The sequence below is a fragment of the Muntiacus reevesi genome, chromosome 1 (assembly GCF_963930625.1).
Source record: "Muntiacus reevesi chromosome 1, mMunRee1.1, whole genome shotgun sequence".
Classification (NCBI taxonomy): Eukaryota; Metazoa; Chordata; class Mammalia; order Artiodactyla; family Cervidae; genus Muntiacus; species Muntiacus reevesi.
In genome coordinates this window covers 50488413-50515542 of record NC_089249.1, presented here as the reverse complement: position 1 = coordinate 50515542, position 27130 = coordinate 50488413, and the positions used below count along the sequence as shown (strand labels likewise).

The 27130-nt window shown below is 52.6% G+C and overlaps 3 protein-coding genes across 6 annotated transcripts; 1 reads left to right on the top strand and 2 right to left on the bottom strand.

The window, feature by feature from the left end:
- Positions 1-1503: 1503 nt before the first annotated feature.
- TEX52 (testis expressed 52) lies at positions 1504-3363 on the bottom strand. The gene is made up of 2 exons (XM_065923493.1): positions 3292-3363; positions 1504-2058 (listed from the first exon to the last, which is right to left on the bottom strand). The coding sequence occupies exons 1-2, from the start codon at positions 3361-3363 to the stop codon at positions 1504-1506; spliced, it is 627 nt and encodes a 208-aa protein (XP_065779565.1).
- Positions 3364-4004: 641 nt separating this feature from the next.
- On the bottom strand, positions 4005-17017 carry FOXM1 (forkhead box M1). 3 transcript variants are annotated; one of them, XM_065942833.1, is made up of 10 exons: positions 16904-16961; positions 16593-16677; positions 14669-15217; positions 13898-14049; positions 12090-12290; positions 10385-10513; positions 9601-9645; positions 8990-9059; positions 8667-8842; positions 4005-5971 (listed from the first exon to the last, which is right to left on the bottom strand). In XM_065942833.1, the coding sequence occupies exons 3-10, from the start codon at positions 15171-15173 to the stop codon at positions 4958-4960; spliced, it is 2292 nt and encodes a 763-aa protein (XP_065798905.1). In that variant the 5' UTR covers positions 15174-15217; positions 16593-16677; positions 16904-16961; the 3' UTR covers positions 4005-4957. The 3 variants fall into 3 exon arrangements, with proteins under 3 accessions (XP_065798905.1, XP_065798895.1, XP_065798912.1); XM_065942823.1 differs by lacking the exon at positions 16593-16677 and having other exon boundaries at positions 16904-17017; XM_065942840.1 differs by lacking the exon at positions 16593-16677 and having other exon boundaries at positions 8990-9056; positions 16904-17017.
- A 140-nt stretch (positions 17018-17157) lies between these two features.
- RHNO1 (RAD9-HUS1-RAD1 interacting nuclear orphan 1) lies at positions 17158-26237 on the top strand. 2 transcript variants are annotated; one of them, XM_065923473.1, is made up of 3 exons: positions 17158-17256; positions 23202-23459; positions 25022-26237. In XM_065923473.1, exons 2-3 carry the CDS (start codon positions 23289-23291, stop codon positions 25574-25576), a joined length of 726 nt encoding a protein of 241 aa, XP_065779545.1. In that variant the 5' UTR covers positions 17158-17256; positions 23202-23288; the 3' UTR covers positions 25577-26237. The 2 variants fall into 2 exon arrangements, with proteins under 2 accessions (XP_065779545.1, XP_065779551.1); XM_065923479.1 differs by having other exon boundaries at positions 17252-17345.
- Positions 26238-27130: the final 893 nt, after the last annotated feature.

The following is a 27130-nucleotide window of genomic DNA, read 5'->3' as shown; positions in this document are numbered from 1 at the left end:
GGTACAGATGAAACTGGGGAGGGTGGTGGAGAGGCTTTGTCTGCAGAAGTCCGAGTCCTTTGGCACCCGAGACTTCCTGCTGAAGGTGCGTGGGTTGAGAACACCACAGCTGGGGGCTCCGTGTGCCCACCATGGTGCCCACACACCTGGAGGTGCCCCTACAGGTGTCCAGGTCTCCTCATTGAGGTCCTGCCAGAACGGGCCCTGGAGTGATAGTGGAGGGGCAAGGCCACCCGGCTCTCCAGCAGGGTTTGGTAGTTCCTCACCAGGTCCTGGCTCAGAGGCGCGCTGGGCAGCAAGGCCAGCCTGGCCGCCCGCTCCCGGTAGTGAGGCAGCGGGTTTGGGCAGGGCCAGCTCCTGGCCAGATCATTGGGAAGTGGGTTGGGCATGAGCTGGAGGCCCCCGGTCTCATACCTTCCACCAGCTGAGAAGTGCCGGTACCTGTTGGGGGAAAGGTGCAGAGAGGACAGAGGTCAAAAGGGAGACTCGGGACAGGGTTGGGGAGGTGATGCTGTCAGCCATCAGTCCATGAGGACCCCTTCCAGCTCTCTGCCCACCTGGATGCAGACTGCACCCTACGTGTGTGTTTTGATGTTAGGCTGGTGACATCATGCTACGTGGTTGGTCAGCCTTCCACCCTGTGGTCTGTGAGGGACTCATTCAGATTCTAGCTATCCTTTAAGCCCTCCCACCTCCTCTACCAGTGTCATACTCCTTGTCCTCAAGGTGAACACCACAATTAGAGAAGACCTTCCCGCTCTGACCCGCCACCCTCTGGCCCGGTCTGCAGACCTGCAGTGTTCAGTTCTACCTTGGGAAGTCCACTTTTTACACAACAGAGTAAAATACAGGCTTGAATACAGAGTTGAATACAGGGCTTCCGTGGTGGCTCAGTAGTAAAGAACCCGCCTGCTAATGCAGGAGGCATAAGAGTTGCAGGTTTGATCCCTGGGTCGGGAAGATTCCTTGGAGAAGGGCATGGCAACCCACTCCAGTATTCTTGCCTGGAGAATCCCACAGACAGAGGAGCCTGGCGGACTACGGTCCCTGAGGTCACAAAGAGTTGGACACGACTGAACAACTAATCCTTTCACTCTGCCTCTGGCTCTTTCTATTGATAATTGACGTCTTCGTGCCATCCGCTGTCTGTCTCATGCTTTGGGTACTTGGAGGATGTGGGCTGGCATTGAGAGCCGTCTTCCCACACGTGTGCAGAGGTACCTACCTTTTGGAAGCTCCTGGAGGGCTGGGACTGAATGACATGTCTCTGTATCCCCAGGGCCTGGCAGCTGTGAAGCACACAGCTGGATTCTCTAAACTTCCCTTAAGTCATCAGCCCCTCCCGTGCTGTGGTCCCCTGGCCTCCACCCGCCCCCTCCAGATATGTTCAGACAGAGTGTGGTTTTCAGGACATGGAGGAGGGAAGGGAAGGCATCAGAGAGAGGAATGGGAGAGGGAGGGGTCACCTGGACACAGGCGGGCTCCCTGACGAGGGAGCTCCTCTTACTTCTTGGAGGCCTTGGGGGGAAGGATGTTGCCATGGGTGTCGAGAGGGGGTGCCCTCACTTCACTCCTCAGCTTGAGTTTCTCCACCTCTTGGAGTTCCTTCACCGTCCTGAAGATCACCTGTTTCTTCCTGTTCACGTCCAGGAAGATCGGAGTACAGGAGATGAAGGTTAGGAAGCTGTTCTGACCCAGCCTGGAGGGAGGGGGCACGGGGGGCTCTGCTGGGGGCTGGCGGTGGGCCCTGGAGTCCGTCAGCCAGCGCCAGACGTTGCTGTCGTAGGGCTTGTCGGGCCTGGAGGGGAAGGTGGCCGGCAGACGCCCGACATCCAGCCAGGTGTGGAAGCCCCAGGTGTGCTGGGCTGTGTCCTTCCAGGGGCAGGCCAGTCGTTGACGCACCTTGGCCTTCATCTCCGTGTAGGGTGGCGGCTTCAGGGCCAGCTGGTGGTAGGCTTGCTGGGTGAAGCCGGGCAGCTCCTTGGGCTCCCTGGGGAGGAGGAACTCGCGTTGGGCCCACGTGCACGGGGTCGGGAGGGTCTTATGGGCGTTGACCATCTGGGGAGAGACAAGGGAGTCTGGGGTGCTCTGCCTCTCCTCCCCAGAGAAGACCAGCTGCCAGCCCCCTCTGGACTCGGGTTCTCATCAGGACCTGGTGGCCTGGTCAGGGAGTGTTTCTGCCCTGCCCTCGAAGTGTGTGGCCACTCTGTGTGATTCACATGCAAATTCATCAACCTTTCTCTTTCCATCTATCAGGTTTTGGCTTTGATTCCAGCCTCTTTCCTCAACCGACATGTTCCCACTCCTCACTCAGGCTTCACCCCTCCTCCCATACTGGGTCCCCATTCCTGCCTGGGGTCTAGGGCTTCTCGTCAGAAAATGCTGCTTCCAAGCAGAGTGTGGAAGGGAAATGGTTCTCTAGGGGATGGGCCAGGGCTTTTCTGTCCCAGCTCCTCCCCTCCCCGGCTTCTCTATGACTGCTGCGTTCCCCTCACTCCTCACTGAGATACAGGCAAGTGCAGGAAGAATCAGATGGGGTTCCTCCCCTTTCTCCTCCTTGCCCCCATGAAATAAACTAGCAAAGATGTACTTGACATGTTGCTAAACCCTTATCCACATCTCATGTAACCCTCACAGGCTTCCCTCGTGGCTCAGATGGTAAAGAATCTGCCTGCAATACAGGAGACCCAGGTTCAATTGCTGTGTTGGGAAGATCCCCTGGAGAAGGAAAATGGCAACCCACTCCAGTATCCTTGCCTGGAGAATTCCATGGACAGAGGAGCCTGGAGGGCTACAGTCCATGGGGCCGAAGAGAGTTGGACACGATTGAGCAGCTTTCTTTCATGTAACCCTCACAGCCTTCGAATAAGTGCTATTGTTCCATCTTAAAGATGCTAAAAGCAAGGCACAGGGGGGTGAAGAGCTCACCCGCAGCACTGAGCAAGGATGGTGGAGTCAGGCCCCAGGCTGTGATGCTTGGGACCCCCATGTTCCCCCAAAATGCCTCTCCTTCCCTCTGGCCCCAAGAACTTTTCTATTTCCAAAAACTTATCCATATCTTGGGCCCAATCCACTGAGTCAAGTCCACACCAGCACCCTGGGGGGAGGGTCTGAGGTCATGATCAGACATCCCCTCTCTCCTCTGAGCCCCGTGTTCACAGGGTCACAGGATGACGGTTCATGTGCCAGGAGCTCTGCTGCCCAGGGGAGAGCACGGCCCATCCCAGGGTGTGGACAGCCCCTCACCCAGCAGGATGAAGGCTGCTGCAGAGATGCGTCCCTGCCTCCTACCTTCAGGAAAGTTTCTCTCACTTGGGATGGGTCATCTAGCCCTCTGGGTGGTCTTTGCAGATGGCTGGCCATTTTTCTGGGCTCCCCAGCAGCATGGGCAGCTTTGTAGGGAAGACTTTCTTGGCAGCATTGTTTGCTGCTGGGGGTTGCTATGGCGATGCTTCCTGGGTGGCAACGCAGGGAGGAGGCCCTTACCTCTCCCTGGTAGGGCTCCCCTGTCCTTTGGTGCCTGGTTGCCTTTCAGGTGAGGGATAGAACTTGTAACAGGAGCTGCTTCAGGGGAGGGACTTCTTGCTAGGAAGGCAGGGGGAGAAAGGCAAGGGTCACTGGCTCCCAGGCCCCTCAACAGCCCATCCTTCCCTAACGTTGGGGGTTGGGGGTTGCTGGGTAGGCCTTTCTCTTAGGGAACTCTCTCTGAAAGGCCCAAATTCCTCCAGCAGGTTCAGAAATCCCGAAAAGAGGCCGGCTATGAAGGAGCAGCACAGAGAACTGCAGCTGACTGCTGAGTTAGAGGAGGTACCAGGGTGGAGGTAGGGGGTGGGCGGAGCGCGGTGACCAGACTGAAGCCCTCTGCACTCTCCTTCCAGGGCTCCATGTCGCCTTCAAGCCTTGCATCTTCCCCATCACCAGGTTCGCTGTCACCCACTTTCCTTCCCAGCCCCTCCTCACGCCACAGGGACCAGACACCAGCACGCACAGACCAGCATGTGCCCTTGGGCTTTATTGGGTAGGTAGTTACAGTAGTGTTCTGGAGCCGGGGCCTGTGTATGCGGTCAGCAGGGACCCAGGGCGGCTCTCTATGAAGCGGTGGTGCCAGCTAAGGTGGGCAGGCAGGCCAGGTATGGCGGGCAGGCAGGCTGGCCTCCACCTCCTGTCGGGTCTCTCTGGCATGATTAGGCTCCTTATCAGAGAAAAGTCTCTTGGGCATGTGGGGGCAGCCACTCTGGTTCAGGTACCTCCCACCCCCACCTCAACTCTTGACCCATAAAAAGAGCCCCCTTTACCAGGATTTCTTTGTGCAGGAAAGCTGACTTGGAAATGGGGGCTGGTGGGAGGGAAGGGCAGTGAGAGGCACCCTGGCAGGCAGACCCCCTCCTCTGGGCACCTGCCACAAGGAACTCTCGAGGGAGGGACCCTGAAGGAGCCGTGCATTGTAGCCCTCCCGCCTCCAGGAGCCAAAAGCAAGGCACAGAAGCAAACTGGAACCCCCACCCCATCATCCTACCCCTCTTCTGGCAGTCTCTGGATAATGATCTAAGAAGATAGGCTTATGTTTATAATTAGAGGATAATTTGGAGCGCATACACTATTTACAAGGGCCACCTTGCATTGAGCAGGGAAGGTGGGGGGGGGGGGTGTTGTTGGGCACAGATGCCAACAGTCTGGGGGCCCCTCCTCCCTTCTCACCCTTGTTTCTGCTGTTCCCACTCTCAGCGCCTGATAGGGAGTTGGGGGCACAGATACCAGCCCCCAGGACCTTGCTGCTTGCAGAAGGCCCAGGGGTGGCTCAGACAGGGCGCCTGCTGTAGCATCACCAGTCCGGGGAGTGGGGCGCTGGGCGAGCGGATGGCCCCCGCCTACTGTCCTCGCAGAGGACTTGGAAGGCTGGTCCCCGAGCGCCTGGAGGGCAAGCAGATGGCTTGAGGGGCAGGCAGGAGCCCTGCCTCTACCGCAGGTCAGGAATGCACTGAGTCCAGCCGACACTGCCGGGGCCCAGCAGGTCCTCCTCCAGACCGGGGAAGCTGATGTCCAGCAGGATTTTGCTGAGGCTGTCGTTCATCGTGTCCAGAATCAGGCCCTCGGTCAGAGAGCGGTTGGCCGAGAGGCTGGCCACCTGTGGCTCGGGGGAACCCGGCTTGGGGACCTCCGTGTCAGAGGGTGGGCAGCTGCTGAAGGGGTCAGTGGCGAGGTCAAAGGGTTCGGAATTGAGGAGCTCTCGGGGGGAGTCAAAAAGGGGGACGCTTTTCAGCGGAGTGGCACTGAGATCCGCGAACTCCAGGGAGTCCGGCAGGGGGCCAAAGGCACCCTGGGGGATTCGTACGGGGCTGAAGTCGAGCCCCCCCACTTTGGCTGGGGGTGTGAGCCTCCAGGACTCAGGGGTCATGGGGAGGGCAGATTTGCTGGGGGTAGAGGAGGTGGGCAGCATCTCCTTAATGGGTGTCTTAAAGGGGCCTCCGTCCTCTGGGGGAGAGCCGAGCTGGCAGGTAGGCTGCGGCGGCCCTGCCAGGGCTGGTTGGGGAGCCCCTGGGCCCTCAGAGAGGAGCAGCTCGGGCTCGTCCAGGCGGGGTGGCATGAGGTGCTGTTTCCTCCGAGACCGGCTCATCTCCCGCCCCTCCCTGCGTTTGATCACCAGCAGGTCGGAGACACGGCGGGCGGGGGACCTGGACCCAGTGCCAGAGGACTTCTTGGGCCTGGGGGTTGGGGAGCAGGACGAGTCCTCCCAGGAGTGGGATGACTCCTCCTTGACCGATGGGCAGGGTGAAGGCCACTCTTCCAGGGGTGGGCTCTCGACCTTGATGGGCCTCCCTAGATGTGGCGTCTCCTCCCCGGGCTGGACGTCTTCCTCCTTGATGGAAGGGACAGGAAGCAGAGGCGACAGTCCTTCTGTGAGGAGCAGCTTTTCTTCTGTCACCGGTCCTGCCGTGGGCAGAGGGGCCACCCCCTCGTCTGCTAGCAGCACCTGGAAGGGAAGCAGGACACGCTGAAAGGGAGCCCTGCAGAGTCCATCAAGAACCGGGGGTACACAAGCTTATCACCGAGACGAATGTCGTGCTGGTTTGGTGCTGATCCTCTTGTCTTCAAAGTCTTGAAGGCTATTAAATATGAGATGGTGTGATGAAGGTGGTAGTTCAATTCTGGGGGTAAAAGAGCATTTTCTATGGGTGCTGGATGCACCCATCCAAGAGAAAATAAAAGTGGATGTCTGTTTCATACAAGGCCTTAAACAGGAAAACGAAAACCATTCAAATCCTGAAAGGCAATCTAGGAGAGTATGTCTACAATCTGAGGGTGAGCAGCGGGGCTAAACCAAGACTGGAACCCCAGAAGCTGTAAAAGAGAAGAGAGACATATTTGACTATATAAAAATATAAATCTTCCTGTGGCAAGAGAGATCATAAAGTTAAGAAGCAAATAAGAGGAGTAAAAAATATCTGAAAAGACAAGTTACGAACTTATTAACAAAACCCTGTAAGAAGGCAGGCCATGACTGTAAATAAGCATCTCATAGTGAACGATTCCAAGTGACCAAACATGGTGAGCAGATGCTGACGTACCCGTAAGCAGAAAGATGAAATGAAACAAGCAAGTATCCTTCACACACTGGACATGGGCAAGTATTGAAAAGAGTGATGATACCAATTGCCAGCAAACATAGGTCTTGTTGGTATGTATGTGAATTATCACTCTTAAAATCAATCTTGCAGTATTTAATAAACTTTTAAAACACTTGCCCCCTCAGCAATCTCATGTTTTGTTCTCTACCCACAGAAATAAAAGCACCAGCAAGAAAGATACTTGCAAAGGTATTTATTACAATGGTAGTCATAGGGCAAAAAAAGCCAGAAAAAATGTGCCCATGAAAGCGGAATGGTTATGGCAAAGCCACACCATGGACTACTATGTGCCATTAAAAAATAGTGAATAAGGAGCTTCTCTGGTGGTCCAGTGGTTAAGAATCCACCTCCCAATGCAGGGGACTCGGGTTCGATCCCTGGTTGGGGAGCCAAAATCCCACATCCCTTGAGGCCAAAAAACCAAAACATAAAATAGAAGCAATATTGTAACATTCAATAAAGGACTTAAAAAAAAAATGATCCATATCCCCCCCCAAAAAAAAATCTTAAAAAAAAAAAAAAAGTGAATTAGAACAATGCCAAGTGATTGGAAGAATTTCCATGGGGCAGAAAGCGTGTGTGATACGATTCCACTGTCAAGGCTCTGTGTGGTGTGGGTGTATGTGTAACACGGCTATGGTGATCCGTGTACGCAGAGCATACTAAGAGCATGAACGAATCATGGGAGAAGGCATGCTAAAACGTCAACATACATTATCACGGGGAGCAGCAGGGACATGGGGAAGGTGAGGAGAGGCAAAATGAAGGAGAAAAAAAACTGCAAGACTGCACTGTAACAAAAACACTATCCACGCTACAATCACATGAATGCATTTAAGGAAAACTATCTATGACAGTATGTATACTTTTATGTGTATTAAAGTGATATTTTTTAATTAAAAAACAAAAGTTAACCCAAATTTCTCTATCTGAAGTTGCAGCTACTTCCATCTCTGAGAAAGGGGCAGAGGGGCCCTTCCTTAATCTGTTACAGGCCAGGTTCTGCTCACAGATTCTTTTCTATATCATAGTGGGGTTGTAACTTGCCCTCCCCAGCCTTCCAGCTCGACTGCTGAGGCTCAGCCAGGAGCAGCTCTCCCCAGAGGACTCTCAGCAACACCAGAAGATGTCCTGTCACACCAGGCGGCGCTCCTGGCCTCCAGCAAAGAGACCATGGATGCGGCTGCTAAGCATCCTTCAGGGCATAGGGTGGCACCCCGCCCCCACAAAGCACTGTGTGTGCTCGGCTGCCTCCGACTCTTTACCACCCCATGGACTATAGCCCACCAGGCTCCTCTATCCATGGGATTTTCCAGGCAAGAACACTGAAGTGGGTTGCCATTTCCTTCTCCAGGGGATCTTCCCACCCAGGGATCGAGCTCGAGGGTCTCCTGCATTGGCAGGCCGGAATTTTACCACTAGCGCCACCTGGGAAGCCCTGAATGTCCGCTGTTTGGAGGTGGAGAAACCCAGGGCGAGACTGTCCAGCCACTCTGCGGTTGTGACGGGGTGCGCCCCAGGTGTGTCCTTTAGAAGGGCCTCTCCACAGTCTGCTGCCCTGACCTACTTCTTAAGCCTGCTTTCCTAGTGAACTCTTCCTGAACCGTCCCAGCCCATCTGCTATAACAATCACCCTCATCTCAATTCTCACAAACTCATCAGGCACATGTGGGCCTTCCAACAACCACTACATTGTAAAATTCCTTTTTACTGGAAAATCTTTTTTAAGAATAGTTTATTAGGAGTTTTTTTTTAGGCTATGCTGAGTGTCATGCAGGATCTTAGTTTGTTTTTTTTTTGGATGTTAGTTTTTTGACCAGGGATCAAATCCATGCCCTCTGCACTGGGAGTGTGGAGTCTTAACCACTGGACCACCAGGGAAGTCCCTAACCAGTTCCTTTTTGGCTCTTATAACACTATTGCATTTTCCTGTGTATCGATGCCTGGTCTACCCACTAAATTTACGAGCTTCTCAAGGGACACGAAGCAGAGCCCGTCACGGACTGGAGTCTTTCCTGGGAGAAGACCTGGGGCACTGACCTTGGGGGCGATGCGGACTCGCTTGCTGTGGCGGGCAAGCTCTGAGCTCATGAGCGAGGCCGCCAGGGGCAAGGGCACCTTGACCGAGGGCTGCAGCACCAGTGATGGGTTCGCGGGGAACTGGATGGGCACCAGGTACGAGCTGACCCGCGGCAGGAGAGGCTTCATCTTCCGCCCTGGGGGGAACAGGATGGGTCAGGAGCAGGGGCCAGGGCCGGGTCCTCTCCCAGCCCTGGGTTTTTTGCTCTCCTTCCCTGGGCTCCAACCCCCGCATCCGCCCCGCTACGGGTATGCCCCGGGACTACGCCTCCCCCTGTACTAACGTGCACCCAGGGGGAGTTCGGTTTTGATGGCCACGTTCCGGCGGAGATCAGGGTTTGGCCGTTTCTGCTGCTGTTTGGGACAGAGAGGGAGAGAGACAGACCGGGGTCAGGAGGGCAGGGGGACGGGGTACGGGATCCCACCAGCTGCTCCGGGACCGGGCATGGAGCAGACCGACCGCCTGGTCCCAGGAAGGTGGCAGCAGAGGCACAGGGCGGCGGACGATCCTCCCACCTCATCCGGGTGTCCTCACCCCCAGGGTGCAAAGCGTTGAGCTCTAGGAGGGCAAAGAAAAGCCAGGTGGAGAAGAGAGAGCAATGGCCGCCCGCTGGGCCTGTGCCGTGCACCTCCTCAGCATCTCGCGGTGAGCCTGTGGCGGGTCCCCCTGCCACACGCTGCTCTGCTCGGGCCACCTTGGTGAGTCCACGGGAGTGGGAAGCGGTGGCGGTCACCAGTGTCCTGGTGCCCGGAAGCAGGGCTCTGCGTTCAGGGCTGGCAGGTGCATGGCCACAGGCTCCCGTCTCCGGCTAGCACCTTGCCCCTGTCACCGAAGCCATGCTGAGCGTGGAGGGGAAACAAGGCCAAGTCCCGAGCGGGAGGGAAAGAACCTTACTGATTCCGAGTGCTCGGGCGAGTGTGCAGACCCTGGGTCCAGTGGCTGGTGGTGGATGGGCATCGTGGGAGAGAAATGAGACCAAGTTACCACCAGTGCGGTCAAGCTGACCAGATGGATATACCTATTCCGGATGGACACCCAGGGCCACCCTCAACTATGGGCTCTCCCGGGATAGTGGGGGCAGCTATCGGCAGCCCTGTGGGCACTCTGAAGCCCTAAAGTGATCGCTCCATTTCTACTCTCCACTGTAAAGATCGGCTTTTTAAAAACCCATATTTCCCAGACTTTCTAAGAATCACCTGAGATTCTTGCTAAAAATATACTCCTGGGCCCACCCCAGGCCTACTGAATCAGAAGCCCCAAGAGGGGCTTGGGAGGCTGTATTTTAAGAAGTATCCTAGGCAGTTCTTATTACAGGGCAGTAGGGGCCACCCTGCCCCGGGAGGTTCCCTTCCTGGAACAGAAAGTTCTCTCTGGGGCCTGGTCTAGCAGAGAGGGTGCTGTTCCTTATGGGCTGGTTGGCCCTTAACTCTGCCCTTAGCAGACAATCTCATCCCAAGGAGGACTTGCTTCTTTCTTATTTTTTGGTGGAGAGGAAAGTTTTGCTTTAATTAGGATGCCGGCAACTGGGGGTGGGATGGGGCAGGGGGGGGTGTGTGGAAGGATGGATTCCTATCCAAAGGTTGGCTGCCTCCCCCCCCTTCCCCACCAAGGACTTGTTTTGAGATGGACATCATGACCTCCAGCACTGGCTCTATTTGGACAAAACCAGTACGCTTACCTTAAACACCTGGTCCAGTGTCAGGTAGCGATTGGCACTGGGGTGAATGGTCCAGAAGGAGACCTTGCCGTTGGCAGACGTCTCGCGGACGAACATGTCATGTAGAGAGAGGTTGTGGCGGATAGAGTTCTAAAAACAGAGGACGCTGCTCGTCAGCTACTCTGGTTTTGGAAGCACCACTTCCGATGGCCCCGAGGAGGTGGGCCCCTGGCTTCGTGTCTCATAACCTTGCCTGCTGGCCGCTCCTGGGACTGTCCGCACGGCCGCCCAGGCAACCTGAGCCACCAAGTCAGCTGTCCAGAAGGGACAGAGACCCGGGCTGCTCCTGCGGTGGTGATAAAGCAGGGACCTGGACAACTGCTGGGGGCTGGGAAAGAGGAGTGAGGCTGCGGCAGTAACCGGGAGCCAGAGAGGTGGGGGGAGAAGTTACGACGCGGGGGCGCCAGCAGTTAGGACGCGGTGCTCTCACTGCTGGGGCCCGGGTTCAAACCCTGGTCGGGGGACTGAGGTCCTGCAAGTCACAAGGTGCAGCAAAAAAATAAAAAAGAAATCAGGAAGCTGGGGAATTTAGTTGAGGTGAGAGTGTGAGGCTAAAGAGTTCTGCTGTGACCTAGATGTCTGCTGGTAGATGAATGGATAAAGAAGTTACAGTACATATATACAGCAGAATATTACTCAGCCATGAAAAGGAACACATTTGAGTCATTTGCAGAGACGTGGATGAACCTAGAGCCTATTATAGAGTGAAGTAAGTCAGAAAGAGAAAAACAAATATCGTATATTAACATGTATATATGGACTCTTGAAACATGGTACAGACGAACCTAGCTGCAGGGCAGGAATAGAGACACAGACACAGAGAACAGACTAGTGGACATGGTGGGGAAAGGGAGGGTGGGATGAGCTGGGAGGGTAGCACTGACATACAGATACCACCATGTGTGAAACAGACAGCTGGAGGAAGCTGCTCAACAGTAGAGGGCGCTCAGCTGGGTGCTCTGCGATGATCGAGAGGGGTGGGCTGGGGTAGGGGTGGGAGGCCCAAGAGGGAGGAGGGGATATGTGTATACAGCTGATTCATATTGTTGAACAAGAGATACCAACACAATATTGTAAAGCAGTTAGGCGCCAATTAAAAATAAGCAAATAAATAAAAACTATAAAAAGACTCCTGCTGTGGGGAAAACAATCCAAAAGCCCCTTGGCTTGGGACGGAGCATCCGTAGGGCACCTGAGCTGTGGCTATCAGACCTGCATGAGCTATGGCTCCAGGGCATCTGTTTTCCCAAGAACATGAGGCAGAGAACATCCCCACCTACTGGAGAAGAGAAGTGACTTTACAGGAGGTGAATCTTGGATGGTGAGGCCCACAGATTATTGGTTTTTTCATTAATATCTTTTCACAAAGCTATCCAGACACTCTAGCCGCTGTTCAGTGTAGCTCAGAAGTGGGCTCTGAGCGTCACTGAAGAGTGTGCATTACCCGGGGAGGGACAGATGAAGTGGCTGCAGGCCTCTTACTGACGGTTTTGCCTGGATTCAGCAGGGTCAAGTCTCAGTCCAAAAGATACGACTATTGCTTATGGTTCTAGCATCGCCGGCACTTAACTCCTCCCCCCGCACCAGACACAGACTACCACTCTTTTGTGTAGACAAAATGACGGGCCTGAGCGACCTGGACTGTGGTTGTTGAGGGACATGGTACCTTCCAGCCTGGCTTGGCGATGTGCTTGAAATAGGGGAAGTGGTCCTCAATCCAAGTGTAGATGTCTTTCAGGGTCATGCGCTTCCTCTCTGTGCTATTGATGGCGAATTGTATCATGGCCATGTAGGAGTATGGGGGTCGCTCAGACACGGAGTCTGGCCAGGGTGCCGACGCTCCAGGGGGCCTCTCCACCTGTGGGCTCTGAGAAGTCAAAGGGAAAGAAAAATAGGCCATGAAAGGAGGGGTCACAAGGCCTCCCCTGCCCCACCCCCACCCCAAGAACACCGTCTAGAGAAAGCTTTTTTCCCATAGACCCGAATAGAAACAAACCCATCTGAGACCACTATTCGATAGAAGAGAACTTTAGGATCAGGAAGGATTTTGGAGACAATCTCATCCAGTCTCTGAACACAGGACCACTTCTCTGTCGTTGGTCATTTTGTTGAGAATATTGCCCGGTAATAAAGAGGAAGTCCATCCAGTCTTTGCTGGTTGAAACCTCTCAGGAAAGTCTGGGCTATATTATGTCCTTAAAGCACCAATTGTATGTTAAAACTATACCCGTTTTTCAGACCTCAGGGCTGAGGGGCCTAGGTTTTAGTCTGATTCCTGCTCTTGATGTGATGAGAATAAACCCATCTCTTTTCAATGTTTGTAGGACAGAAATATTCCCAAAAGTGTGGGCAGACAACGGTCAACAATGCACACATCTGGATGCAAAGATCTGATCATCCATATTTAAAAAGACTGAGCTATAACTTCAGGGAATTCCCTAGTGGTCCAGTGGTTAGGACTCTGCTTTTACTACAAGGAGTGTGAGTTCATTCTCTGGTCGGGGAACCAAGATCCTATAAGTTGCGAGGTGCAGCCACAACAAAACCTGAAAAACAGACTCCCTGCTTTGGGAATTCCCTAGAGGTCCAGTGGTTAGAGCTTGGCAATTTCATCGTGTGGCCTGGGTTCGATCCCTGGTCGGGGAACTGTTATAAGACCCCACAAGCCACGAGGCACGACCCCCTTTCCCCTCAAAAAAACTGAGCCATATCTTTATAAAGTACACAAGTTTTAAGTGAACAGCTCAATTTTCACTTATGAACACATCCATGTAAATTTTCCCCTTTAAAAATTAGTGATGGGGAAAAAAAAAAATTAGTGATGGGACTTCCCTGGAAGTCTAGTGGTCAAGACCCCGCGTTTCCAAGGCAGGAAGCAAGAGTTTGATCTCCGATGGGAGAACTAAAACCTCCACATGCTGCTGACAAGGCCAAAAAAACCCCCCAAACCTGTTGAATGAAGAATTAAGGGTATATATGAAGAGCAACCATGAAAAATAAACCCAGGCCACACAAATGGGTCAAATCAATTTTGATTGGAGAGGTATTTAAAATTCATAACTCATTTTATTTGCTGTTAACTTGTCTTCTAATAACGCGACCTTGTTAAAAATGCTATATGCCTTTTCCACTGTCAGAATGCCTCTTTAAAGTTCAAGTGGCTTTCTGAACTCAGGCCTCTTCATTAGTCCCTGAATACTAAGTACCTGCTAAGGATAGAGCATTAAACCCAGGGCTGACAGGGTACAGGGTGAGCCAGAGGAACCCGTCCTCAAGGAAATTTCCCAGATGCTGGGGCAGGGGGAGAAGGGAGAAAGGGAGCTCCAAATTATGCAGAATCACACTAAATAAAGTGCTAACATGAAAACCTGGCAATTCTGCTCCACAGCCTGCTGGACCTACTTCCCTTCTTAGAAATTCCCTGCACTGGCTCTGACTGCCCTGCTGGGGGACAGGACAGGACTGTTCGTTCACCTTGGCCTTACTCTGCTCCATGTGACGATTCTCCTTTTCTTCCACCTCTTGCTTGATGCTGCAGGCACCCAGCCCGTCAGAAGTCATCTTTCCAAGCCACTGGATGTTGGTCAAGCTGTTATCCAGGGGGCAGCTGGCTGCCTCACCGCCAGCTACAGGGGAGACAACCCAAGATGCCACTTAGCTGCCTGATCCCCGGCCTGGCAGATCCACCAAGACTGGCAGTTAGGTATCACCTCTCCAGGTGATGACTGCGATCAGGGATCACCTCTCCAGGACCTCAGCCTTAAGCAGAGGAAGTGTGCATGCTGAATCTATGGTGCCCTGTTAGGATTTCGGGAGAAATTCAGGAGCACGGCTCAAGCTGCATTTCAACCTGAGCCACCCTGAGCCTCAGAGACTGGTCAAGGCAACCTTACAAAAAGCATGATCGAACATCTCAACAAAGTAAGTCACTTTTCCTTCTCGTGTTTCTCCTTTATTAAGATAGAGAAAGATTCCTACTTCCTTATGTGGTCACTGCAAAGGAGAAACAGAAACAATAAACAAATCCTTTTCCAATATAAAGAAGGCAACAGATGCTGAATTACATTGCAACCCTGTCAACAGGGCCCAAGGATCTGGGTCAAGGTTTCAGGATGAAGGAAGGCAAGACCTTCCCCCAGTTCAGGCAGACACCTGTGTGCCCTAGGTATCAGCATGGTTGACTACGGTCCTTGCATCAGAGAGCCAAGGCTGGCTCCTCCCCCCTTTGCCTTCCAGATCACATACCACAGTTCTTCCATCTCTGCCCAGGAAGGGTTCCTGCTGGTCTTGGAAGATTCTCATTCCCAGCTGCAGACTTTGGTCCCAGGGTCTCGGTGATCACTTCCGTCCTCTTGGGGTCCTTGCTGGTTTGGGCTTGAGGCTGGGGTCCTGGAGGGGGAGTGGGGGCTCCCCCGCAGCTGATGAGGATGAATTTGTTGGGCCCGCTGCTGCCACTCTCCTTCCCTTTGGCGGTCAGTGCTGTGATGATGCTCTGGATGTTGGCGTTGTTGGGGACGACCACCACTTGGGTGTTGGGCATAGTTGGGTGGTTCAGGATCTTGATCCCAGCTGGAAACTTGCATGGGTTGGGCTCTACCACCCCCTTGGGGGCCTGCGCTTGAGCAGCCTCTTGTTGGGCAGGGGGCCCATTCGGCTCCTCCTCTGCTGTGTCACCTGGGGCATTTTGAACAGGAAGGGGCAGCCTCCGTCTTTTGAGAATCAATGGCCGACGGGGGCTGGTTTTCATCATGAATCTGTGCTTTCACTCTCCATTGAGCATCACAAGCGTGGACCCTGGAAAGGGCAAGGGGCAGCAGGAGGTCAAAGGTTTGTTAGGCTGAGAAGGAGGTTCTGTTAGAGAGGGGTCTTCCTCATCACGTGACCAGGGGTGTGAACCCACAGGCCCAGGTGAATGCTCCCTGGGCCTCTGCAAAGACCGCGGACTATAAGGAGATGAGTTCTATAGACAAGACTGAAGCAAATAGAAGAAATTCAAAGGGGGAGAGTGGGATAAAGTTGGCTGTAGGTCCACACAGTCAAGGCTCTGGAAGCTTAAGAATGTTTTTGGAATTCCCTGGCAGTTCAGCTGTTAGGACTTTGCGCTTTCACTGCCAAGGGTGTGGGTTCAATCACTGGCTGGGGAACTGAGATCTGCAAGCCCTTCGGCGTGGCCAGAAAGAAATGTCCAGCTACAGAGACAAGCAGAGAAGCTACAAAAATGTGTAAATGTCTCTTCCTGCCTAGTCTAAGGTCACTTGCGGTAACTGTTAGGATGAGGACCCTGGACATCTTGATAGACCTCTGATCCCAGATCCATTCTAGCATAGACCACTTGGTCTGAGCCCACCGAATCAGAGGACAAAAGTGGATTGTACCACTACACTACTGTCACACCACTGAAAAAATCATCTCCCAGTGCACGAGACTTCAGACAGAAGGGAAACTGCTCTACTCAATACCCAGAGTAATGCTGAGGGGTGACATCATTTCATGGGCTATTATGCTAGCATTGATCTTAAAAAAAAGTATATACATTTTTTTCTTTCACAATTTGTAAACTGTTTATACAGCGACATTTTAGTACCTGCACATGCTTATTCATATTTCAACTTTCTAAGCATGTTACCGTCTTAACTTCTCTTCCAGGACCAAGACTGTAATCCTTGTCTCCTGACTAGTGCTGTGCATTAAGGGAGAGTTTTATCTCTTAAAAATTGTGTTTTGTTGATTTTGACAGATCCATGGCATACTCTACTACTGTGCGAAGTTGTGAAATTCTGCTGAGAGGTACTTTGAGAGACAGAGTAACGGTCTGCCTCTTCTTCAGAATATCTGCAATCTCCCTAAAAATGACTGTCACACTCGTCTGACATTTGCCATCTGCTTAAGAGGTCACAGACCCTCTCTACTCTGCCACCTCCCTTTCCTTCATATCTAGGTTTCCTCTACCTTCAAATCTCAGTTTTACTTCCACCTCCTATCTCTTCCGCTCTCCCTTCCTCCCTCCACCCATCAATCAGTAGATGCTCCTATTTCTTCCTCGCCCCCCAAAAGATATTTTCCTGGTCTAAAGCGTCTTAATTTTTCCTTCTACTCTGACCAGCTTACTTTCTACCATTGCCAACACTTTCTAGCTCGGAGACTTCCGGAGCGGCTCCGGGGGACTCACCCCCATCCAGACCAGGGCAAGGCTGCGGGGGTCTCCGGAACCCGGAGGAGGGTCCTGGGGCAGGGCGGAGTAGAGACTGGGCTACCTAGAAGGGAGAGCACCTGGGCTCAGGGGAGTGTGCGAGCCGCGGCAACCAGCGCAGTAAGCTTAGAGAGACCCCAGCCCCCGGGGAAAGGCTGGGGGGCTCAGTGGGAGAGGTAGGAGGCTGGATGCAGCAGCGCGGCGCACCGTCGCCAGTCCCCCCAACCCCCCAGCCGGAGCCAGCCCTCCGCGCCCGCCGGCCCCGGGCCTGCAGCCCGCCGCCCACTCACCTCGCTGCACCGCCGGCTCCGGGCGGCTCGGCGTTGCTCCGACCTGCGGGCCGGGCCGCGACCCTGGCTGCGGGGCGGGGAATCCCGGGATCCCGGCGGGGGAGGGGAGGGGGGAGGGTGTCCCGGGCCCGGGCCGGGGGTGGGGTCCCGCTCTGGGGCTTTCAGTTTGTTCCGCTGTTTGAAATTGGCGCCGGCGGAGCGTTGCGGTCACGTGACGAGCGTGGCCAATCAGCGCCGGCTTTGTGTCCGCGTTCGGCCGGGACGCCGGCCGCAGGCGGGGCTCCGGGCCCGGAGGGCGGGAGAGGCGGGCGCGTCGGTGGCCGCGGCTGCGGCGGCGGCGGCGGGACCGGCAGGTGAGGCGGCACCGCCGGGCCGGCGAGGTGGGCGGGTCGTCTGCCTCGGCGGGCAGGCAGGGCGGACCGATCGGCGGCGGGTGAGGCCGGTGAGGCGGGCCGAGCGGCGTGCGGACCGGGCGGCCGGGCCGAGAGGCGGCGGGTGGGGCCGCAGGCTCGTGGGAGGAGGGCGCAGGAGGGTTCCGCAGCGAGGGGACGCGGGGGGCCCCGGGGGACAGGGGGGACCCCCGGCCGCCCCGCGCTCTTCCCCGCCCCCCTCCCTGGTTCCTCGCTGGGGGCGGGGGGACTGTCCGCCGTCGACCTCCCGGGCAGCGAGCGTCCTGGGCCCCCGGAGCAGCCCGAAAAGGGCTACGACCGCCTCGCTCTGGTTCCCTCCTTAAAAATGACCGCGCACGCCGCGGACCTTCGCCCCCGCCCGGAATCTTGGAGCTCTGATCTCCTCCCGCCCAGTCCCTCGCAGTCTTTTCTTTGAAGTAATGGACTTTGTTTTCTTACTTAGCACGTTTTCAGTTGAGCGCCTACCATGTGCGGCTCTGGGATGCAGTGGCGGGGCGAGATACGGGGGTCTTTCTCTCGAGCTTACAGTCTGTAGCGAGGTAAGAGGGACTCAGCCGAGCTCCCGTCGAATTGCGTATTTAAGCAAATGAAGAATTAGAGCTGTGAAGTGATAACAGCTCAGGGATGACTGAGTATGCTGAGCAACTGAACTGAACTGAAGTAAGGAGACTTGCCTTAGGTGAAAAAGGCATTTCTTTTCTTTCTTTCTTTTTTTTTTTTTTTTTTTAATATTTGTTTATTTGGCTGCACCAGGTTTTAGTTGTAGCCTGGGGCATCTAGTTCCTGATCTAGATCTGACTCCGGCCCCCAGCATTGGGAGCGCAGTCTCAGCCGCTGGACCCCTCCACACACACCCCCACCCCCCGCAAAGTACCCAGAAAGGCATTTCTGATGAACTAAAGCTTGGTCTGAGATCTGATGCCTTTATGCAAACAAGGGAGGGAGACCCTCCAGGACAAGGGAATTGAGGGGAGTGCAAGGACCACATGACAGGAGGAAGCAGGGGCAGCACAAAGGCTGAAGAATATATCTGAGGGGTTTGAGCTAAGGGACAAGGGTGGACTGTGGGTGATGACACTGGAACCAGAGCAACAGGGCCTTAGCCACCACGGAGCAGTTTGGTTCTTGCCCCAAACAAAGGTTTCAAACAGGAGGGAGTGGCGATCAGCTTTGCATTTCTCAAACGTCCCCCGGCAGGGGGTGCCAGAGGTTAGGGTAGACCAGTTAGACTACTGCATTACCGGGCCCTAGGCCATTAATTATTGGAATTTGAAGGGTGGTGGAGAGAGGGAGAGAAGGGTAGGGTAATAGTACTGTTTTTCACACAGGAGGAATGCTTTTATCAAATTTTGAGTTGCATCTAACAAGTCTCAAAAGTAGATTGCCATAGATTGTGATCCCACGTTTAATCCTGAACTATATTACTGAATCCCACACATCTAAACTCCACCCCCCCAATATAATTGACATAGCACATTATGTTAGTTTTAGGTGTACAGCATAATGATTTGGTATTTATTATACATTGCAAAATGATTACAGTAAGTCTAGTTACCGCCTGCCACCATAGTGACAAAAACTTTTTGCCTTGTCATGAGAACTTTTTTTTGTGAGAACTTAAAAAATTTTTTTTTTTTTAATTTATGTATTTGGCTACACTGGATCTTAGTCGCATCATGTGGGATCTAGTTTCTTGACCAGGGATTGAACCTGGGCCCCTGCATTGAGAGTGTGGAGTCTTAGTCACTAGACCACCAGGGAAGTCCTGTGATGAAAACTTTTAAGTTTATTTTCTTGGCAACTTTCAGATTTGAAATACAATACTGACTATATTTGGAGAAGGAAATGGCAACCCACTCTGGTACTCTTGCCTGGAAAACCCCCTGGACGGAGGAGCGTGGTAGGCCCATGGGGTTGCAAAGAGGCAGACACGACTGAGCAACTTCATTTCACTTCACTGACTATAGTGACCACGATGTATATTACATTCTGTGCGTGTGTGCTAAGTCACTTCAGTCGTGTCTGACTCTTATGCGACTGTAGCCCATAGACTGTACATGAACTGTAGCTCCATGGACTGTAGCCCACTTGTCTCCTCTGTTCATAGCGATTCTCCAGGCAAGAATACTGGAGTGGGTTGCCATGCCCTCCTCTAGGGGATCTTCCTGACCCAGCAATTGAGCCCACATCTCTCTCTTACATTTTCTGCATTGGCAAGTGGGTTCTTTACCACCGGTGCCACCTGGGAAGCCCCATATTACATCCCATGGTGTGTTTATTTTATAACTGGAAGTTTGTACCTCTTGACCTCTGTCATCCATTTTGCCTACCCCTCAACTGCCCTTCCCAAGAGTATTATTTTATTTTAGAAATTTGCCTCTGTTAGTATTTTTTAAAGAACTGTTTATTTATTTGGCTGCCCCAGGTCTTAGCTGTGGCACATGGGATCCAGTTCCTAAACCAAGGATGGAACCTGGGCCCCCTGCATTGAGTCATAGCTGTTGGACCACCAGGGAAGCCCGGAGAGGGGTACTTTTCAAGGCATGCTTAAGAGGTAGAATTGAGAGGGCTTGATGTTGGGTTGGATGGTTGAGGGGAAAGGTATATCTCAAGGTTTTTGGCCACATAGCTGGACGAGTGACAAAACTGTTCCTTAAGCAAAGGCTCTGGAAGATGATCACTTTTGTGGAGGGAGTGCAGGGGAAATGAGCGTGGATTCAGTTGTAAATGCGTCAAGTTGAGCTGCATTTGAGACATCTAATTGTTGTCAAGTAGGCAACAATTTGGGTCCTGGAATATTTGGGTCCTGAGTGTGAGGATTCTAAGCTGAATGTAGAAATGCTGGACTTGCCTACTTCTAGGTGGTTATGGACATGTCAGCAGGTGATTGCCTGAGAAAGGTGTACAGGGTGAGGCAGGCTCCAAAACCCAGCCAGAGGGAGAGGCCCCTGTAGCAAAAGGGACTGACCTCTAGTTAGAGCAGAAAAAGGAGGGTGGGTGCAGATATGCTTCTGTTTGTGCGTCTGCTTCCTGGAAGGTGAGGGTATTTCCTTTGCTGTCTCCTGTGTTCTTTGTGTAGGAGGAAATAAGGCGCTTGGTTGGGAGAGGAGTTCTAACGTTTTAAGATGATCTTTGTGGGGAAAATGAGTTGAGCAGGACACAGTGGGACTGCTGAACAGTGTGGTGTCCCGGTGAGGCTGGGACTCCGAGCATGCTGTTGACTTGAGCGCTTCTCACTGGAGCCATTACCACCACTGTCATCTCTCCCCTGGGCTCCCGTGGGAGCCATCTACCTTGCTTCTCTGCTCCCTCTGTCCATGCCCCCTCTTCCCAGTGGCTCAGACGGTAAAGTGTCTGCCTACAATGTGGGAGACCCGGCTTCAATCCCTGGGTCAGGAAGATCTGGAGAAGGAAATGGCAACCCACTCCAGTATTCTTGCATGGAAAATCCCATGAACGGAGGAGCCTGGTAGGCTACAGTCCATGGGGTTGCAAAGAGTCAGACATGACTGAGCGACTTCACTTTCACTTTCACTTTCCTCTTCCCAACCCACCTTTCCTTACAAAGCACTAAGAACTATTTTGTAAGAGTATAATCTGATTATGTTCCTTCCCTGTCCGGATCTCCGCAGCAACTTCCTAGCACACTGAGAATAATGCAGCCCAGGCCTTGGCCTTGCCTGAACATGGTTTCATGTGAACTGGCTTCACTTCCTTCCACTCTCCAGTCTAGCCACGCTGGCCTTACTGCTTCCTGAGCGAGTCAGGCACGGTCCCATCTGGCAGTCTTTGCACTTACTGTTCTTTCAGCCTGGAATATTCTTTCTCACATCTTTCTCGTGCCCGCTCGTTCTCGATATCTGCCTTCAGGTCTTTGCTCAAATATCACTTTTGAGATAGGCCTTGCCAGACGACCCTGTCTCAAATAGGCCCAGGTCAGCTCAGCCCCATATGCCAATTCACTTTTCTCTGCACCTCTAATCACTTCCCAACTAGATGTAAGCACCACGAGGGCAGGGATTTAATTTTGTAACCTGGTATATATTTCCAGCACCCATAACAGTGCCCAGAACACAGTAGGCACTCAGTAAATATGTCTTGAGTGAATGAATAAACAGATGGATGTATTTCCTACCTGTGCTCTCCCTAAAATGTTAGATTCCTGAGGGTAGAGACTTTGTCCTTATTTTTCTTCGCCTGATTCTGCACTGCCTAGTGACACAGATCAGAGCGTGTGGCTTTGTTGTTCACTGAATGAAGGATCATGGCTGTCTGATGGAATCCGCCTGCCCTGCTGTGTGACTGTCCCTCCTGGATGCCCGGTGGCCCCTCCCATTGCTAGATTCCCTGGACACCGTCTCAGACTTTTCATTACCCGGGGGGGCCTGTTGACCCTGCCACTGCCTCCAGCCTCTCATCTCTACTGACATAGCCTGGGTACGGGCCTCAGCAGTTCTCAGACAACACAATTAACCTTCTAACTGGTCCCCCTGCTTCCAGGACACTTGCTCTTGCCTCTGTTGCCTGGAAGATCTGTTTCAAGACAAAAGCACACAGAAAAAATTATGGTACCTATGAGACAACTGAAAATGTGAACATTGGATATTTACTATTTAAGGAATTTGCACATACAAACATATGGATGTTGCCATTTCCTTCTCCAATGAATACTATAGTTTATGTAAATACATCTAGTATATAAATAAGTATATTTAACACATATAGTATATAAATATATATAATACTTACAAGTGAAGTGAAAGTCGCTCAGTCATGTCTGACTCTTGGCGACCCCACGGACTATATAGTCCATGGAATTCTCCAGGGCAGAATACTGGAGTGGGTAGCCTTTCCCTTCTCCAGGGGATCTTCCCAAACCAGGAATCGAACCCAGGTCTCCTGCACTGCAGACGGATTCTTTACCAACTGAGCCACAAGGGAAGGCGGTATAATACCTATAGGTTTCAAATATTTATATGGGTTGTGTTACTAGGAATGATATCGTGACTGGGAACGTCGTGTTTTGAGAATGATAAACTGGTAGGGAAATGGATGGGGTGTGGATGGGCTGTGACTGGTCGTGGATTTATGGCTTTTGGAGCTGGGTGACGGGCACATAGCAGCTCGTATTAGCAACTTTTTTTTTCTTTTCCTGTGTTCAAAATCACCTGGGGTAAAAGTTGAAAAAAGAAATCCAAGTGTGATGACATCCGTCCGCTTGAGAATCTGCCCTGACTACTTAGGCCAGTGTCCAAACGCAGGTGGTCCCCCGGGTTTTCCGACCCAGGTCTGATGCCTCCTCAAGCCTGTGTTCTCGCCTGTTGTCTTCTCCTGCCCTGTGTCCAGCTCCATGCAGCCGCTGGGTTTGCCGAGCTCCTTCCCGCCTCTGCCTTGTGCGTGCTGCTCCTCAGCCCGGAGCTGCCCCCCCACCCCCACCCCCGCCCCTCGTTCTTCGGCTTTTCCTGCCCGTCTGTACCTAGGTCAGGTGTGACCATCCCCAGAGAGCCTCCCTGGGGGGAGTGGCGGGAAGCACAGCTCCCATTATTGTAGACGCCTGTCTCCCTCTGCTAGACTCTCAGGTCTTTGAAGACAGGCACGGGCCGTGTCTGTACAAGTGATTGGCACCCCATAAATGATGATGCAGTAAGTAGTTATTCATCTTTGAACTCCCAGCATCTGGCATGGTGCTTAGGCTGCGCTCGATAAGTTTTCACTGGGCGATGTTTGTTGAGTGGGAAGTGATGTGTGATGCAGCTGTAGGAAGCTGGGGTAGGTATGCCAGCACACCCCTTGGGGTAGGGCTGCGAGCTGCTAGCAGAACTGGCTGGCAGAATGTGAGGAGGAGCTGGGGAATCACCAGGTTGTTGGCATTTGTTTCTTCTCTGCAGGCATGGGTTGGAAGTGGAGCCTCTCCCCGGACCTGCCGACAGCCAGCATCATGCAGTTGCTAACTGCTCTTCTTCTCTCACCCGTTGATGCCTCCCAGGAAAAAGCGCTGCCAAGCTGCCCAGAAACCCCAGCTGCTATTCCACCAACAACCACTGGAGGGCCCCAAACACCACTGTCGATCTCCCCAGCTTCCCGTGGTCACCCGCACTAGACAGGTGCCCAGCAAGCCTGTGGACCACAACACCATCACTTCCTGGGTAGGGTTCCTGCCTTGACTTCTGCTCTGCCAGCCTTCTCAGGGTGCGGACTCTGCCCCGTGACCAGGGCTGTCAAAGAATTAGGAGCCTCACCAGCGCTGGGACAAGGAGGCAGTGTTCACTTTCCCTCCATCCTCAGCCATCTTCTCTGCTGTATCTTTTCGCCTAAGTTCGGGAGGAGGCGTGGGTGGACTAGAATTGGAGTCTTTCCCCCACCACGTTCCCCTAAAAGAGTTCAGTATAAAAGTTTCCAGTAGCCGGGTGAGAAAGCCAGATAAATGGAAGAAGTAGTGAAAAATGAGATTATTCCCTGAGCTTCATGTGAGAGGTGGAATTTTTAGCTAAGTACTCTATTTACTGTTTTTTTTTTATTTTAAATGTGAACCGTTTTTAAAGTCTTTATTGAATTTGTTACAACATTTTTTCTGTTTTATGCTTTGGGTTTTTTGGCCACGAGGCCTGTGGGATCCTAACTCCCCGGCCAGGGATGGAATGCACACCTCCTGAATTGAAATTGAAGAGTCCCAACCGATGGACTGCTGGGGAAGTCTCTCTGTTTACTGTTTAGTGGACCAAATAGTGAAGAAAAACCCTTAGAGATGGCATGTGTTCTGTCTTGACAGTTTAAAAGCCCTGGGAAGAGAACATAGCTATGGGATATCAGAAAGTGGTGTAGCAGAAGAGCCAGACAAAAGCTTGAGCTCTGCCCCAGAGCACCTAACAGATGTGTGTGGTCCAGGAGTGCTGGGGAGAACTTGACCCCTGGCTTCAGGAGTGGGGAGGAAGTATAGATGTTAGAGCGCTGTTGGTGGGAGGAGGCATGAACACATGGGTGTGTTACGAAGTCCTCACCATGTGCCAAGCCCTGCTCATTGCTCTCCACGCCTGATCTCACTCACTGGTCTGCCTTCAGCCGTTTCGTCCTACACTGGGGTCCTCTAGGTGCCAGGTGCTCTGCTAGGTGCTGGGCATCAGTGGTGAAGACAGCTGGGCCCGCCCTCAGAGCTGAAAGGGAGACGTTAAATGTGTTGCATCCGTAGGGTGTGATAAAGCCCGGGAGGCTAAGTAACTTGCCCAAAGCCCGCATCCCTTCCTATGGTTATCCAGTAAGACAGACGGCTGTTGTTTTTTTGGCCGTGCTGGGTATTTGCCGATACACTTGGGCTTTCTCTAGTTGCAGCAAGCAGGGCCACTCTTTGTTGTGGTGCACAGACTTCTCACTGCGGCGGCTTCTCTTGTTGCGGAGCATGGGCTCTAGGTGCTCAGGCTTCAGTAGTTGTGGCTCCTGGGTTCTAGAGCTGGACTCGGTAGTTATGGTGCATGGATTTAGTTGCCCTGCAGCATGTGGGATCTTCCCAGACTAGGGATCGAACCTGTGTCCCCTGCATTGGCAGGAGGATTCTTATTCACTGTGCCACCAGGCAAGTCCCTAGGCAGCTGTTTTAAGTCCACTGCTGTTGTGGGCCCCCATTTAGGATTCTGGTCATCTGATGCAGTTTCCTTAGGTTTGTATCTGGGAGTTGGCACGCTTCGCTTGTATTTCTTTCTTTTGGAATCCTTAGGTATCACCTCAGTTTGATACAACAGCAGAAAGCTGGTTCCCAGGCAACCGGAAGCATCATCCTCGAGACCAGAAAAGGCGTTCAAGTCGAAAATCTACCAGCTCCAGGTTTCCATGTCTAACGTTTGAGACTCCACAGTCTTCTGCCAGTTCAGCCACACCTGGGATCCCGGCAATCAAGGATGGCCCCAGTCAACCAGAAAAGGACATTTCTGGAAGGCCCCTGGTGCCCATGCTCAGCCCCCAGAGCTGCAGGGAGCTGTCGGCACATGCACTTCCAGACTTCCCATGTGCATTCATTCCCCGGGATATCCAGACCCCAGGATCCCCGGGGCAGGGAGAGCCCATTCCCTCTGAACTGAGGGAAAACAGCCTTCCCAGCTGTTCCCTTCACACGAGCACGCCCAAGAGCCCAGAGCCTGGGCCTATTCTGGTTAAAGACACCCCAGAGGAGAAGTACGGGATAAAAGTCACATGGAGGCGGCGACGACACCTGTTTGTGCACCTCAGGGAGAGGGGAAAGCTGAGCAGAAGCCAGTTCCTTGTGAAAGACTGACCGGGTTCCCAGACATCCGTGGTCTCAAGAAATTGATCGCTGGAGTCAAAAGGGAATGGAGTTCCCAGATTCGCTTTTTAAAATATCTTATGTCATAAACAGTTTTTAGTATCGTAAACAGTCCACTTTATATTTTTAGTGTATTAACTGTTTAACAAATTTTAAATGTAACTGTTTAGAATGTCTGTAAATAAATGGCTGCAGACTTTTTAGAGAACCCTGCTTCTGACCTACACTAACTCAGCAATACTGCTTCCTCCTTCCCCCATAAATGGTCATTCTTAATTGTTCCCTTTAACCACTATCTATTCATTCTTTTAATCACCTCATTCGAAGTAATTCAGTCCATGTGTTTGAGGACCAACTCAGTGACTGCTTCCTTTTTGACCCGGTACATGGAAAAGCTTGAAGCAGACTGTGACTATTCCTAGTTGGGCTGCTGTCTGGTGAAGAGAGAGCAGCAAGCCTGTTGTAATACATATGGTGAAGGGGGGTTGCCAGGGAGATAAAGGGGACATGATTAAGTTACTTAGAGTTGCTATGTTTTGATTTTTTTTTGTTTCCAATTGAAATAACCTGTAAATATTAACTAGGGTGGGGAAATTATTTCTTGTCTTGTTTAAAATGTATGTAAATAAATCTGTAATCTTATCAAATACTACTTCTTACTATAATTAATGCAGAGAGACTGTCCAGTCAACAAAATATCTTACTTTTCCTCCCACCCATACAAGTAGCTTCTCATTCAACTCCATTCCCTCAGCCTTCAGAATGGAATCTGTGGGGGTACTCTTTTGCCCCCTTCTGATGCCTATGTCAGAAGCTTTCTCTATCTCCTTTATACTTTAATAAAACTTTATTACACACACACACACACACACACACACACACACACACACAGAATGAAATCTGTGACAGGTCCAGCCAGAGCAAGACAAGCAGGGATTATTTTCAAATGTGGGGACTTGAAGCACAGATAATGAACCGGGTTCAGGGTCACACAGTGAGTGGAGGCTGGCCAGCGAGCACGAGCTCGGTTCTCCTAACTTGTGCCAAGTTTTCTGCGTTTTAAAAACTTAAAACGTGAAAAAAAAAAAAAAAAACCCACAAAACTTAAAACGTGGACCCCACACTAGCTTCGGAATCGAACTCCGTAAAGTCAACATGCGATGAGTTTTTACAGGATGTTCTGTAGGGACCGTAAAACTGCGAATAAGTTGGGGACAAGATTTACTGGATCCGACAGCGGATCTCATTGCGGGATATGAGGTTAGAAGACGGCCGGCAGGCAGTCAAGGGCGGGAGACGGAAAAGGCCGTCAGGCAAGCGTACAGGGTAAGTTCGTGGACGCCCTAAAAGTCTGGGCAGGCAGAAGGCGTCCTGCGGATAGGGGGCGCGGCCGCTCATGGTTGGCAAGGACTGCTGGGGTTGGCTAGTGTGGTTCCGGGGAATGCCTCGGGGTCGGAAGGGCGGCCCCCAGGAAGCGCCCTGGGTGGTCTCTGAGTACTGACCGCCGCGGGGCTGGCGGCAGGGGAGCGCGGGCAGCCAGGGCGC

What these genes read in the sequence shown, in the direction of transcription:
- FOXM1 (XM_065942823.1), bottom strand. Translation starts at nt 15,173, where the DNA reads ATGATGAAAACCAGCCCCCGTCGGCCATTGATTCTCAAAAGACGGAGG. An exon ending in GCAGAGATGGAAGAACTGTG is followed by an intron (nt 14,050 to 14,668) that starts GTATGTGATCTG and finishes TCTCCCCTGTAG; the next exon opens with CTGGCGGTGAGGCAGCCAGC. An exon ending in TGGAGCAGAGTAAGGCCAAG is followed by an intron (nt 12,291 to 13,897) that starts GTGAACGAACAG and finishes TTGACTTCTCAG; the next exon opens with AGCCCACAGGTGGAGAGGCC.
- RHNO1 (XM_065923473.1), top strand. Translation starts at nt 23,289, where the DNA reads ATGCCTCCCAGGAAAAAGCGCTGCCAAGCTGCCCAGAAACCCCAGCTG. An exon ending in ACAACACCATCACTTCCTGG is followed by an intron (nt 23,460 to 25,021) that starts GTAGGGTTCCTG and finishes TGGAATCCTTAG; the next exon opens with GTATCACCTCAGTTTGATAC.
- TEX52 (XM_065923493.1), bottom strand. Translation starts at nt 3,363, where the DNA reads ATGGCCAGCCATCTGCAAAGACCACCCAGAGGGCTAGATGACCCATCC. An exon ending in TGAGAGAAACTTTCCTGAAG is followed by an intron (nt 2,059 to 3,291) that starts GTAGGAGGCAGG and finishes GTCTCTCCCCAG; the next exon opens with ATGGTCAACGCCCATAAGAC.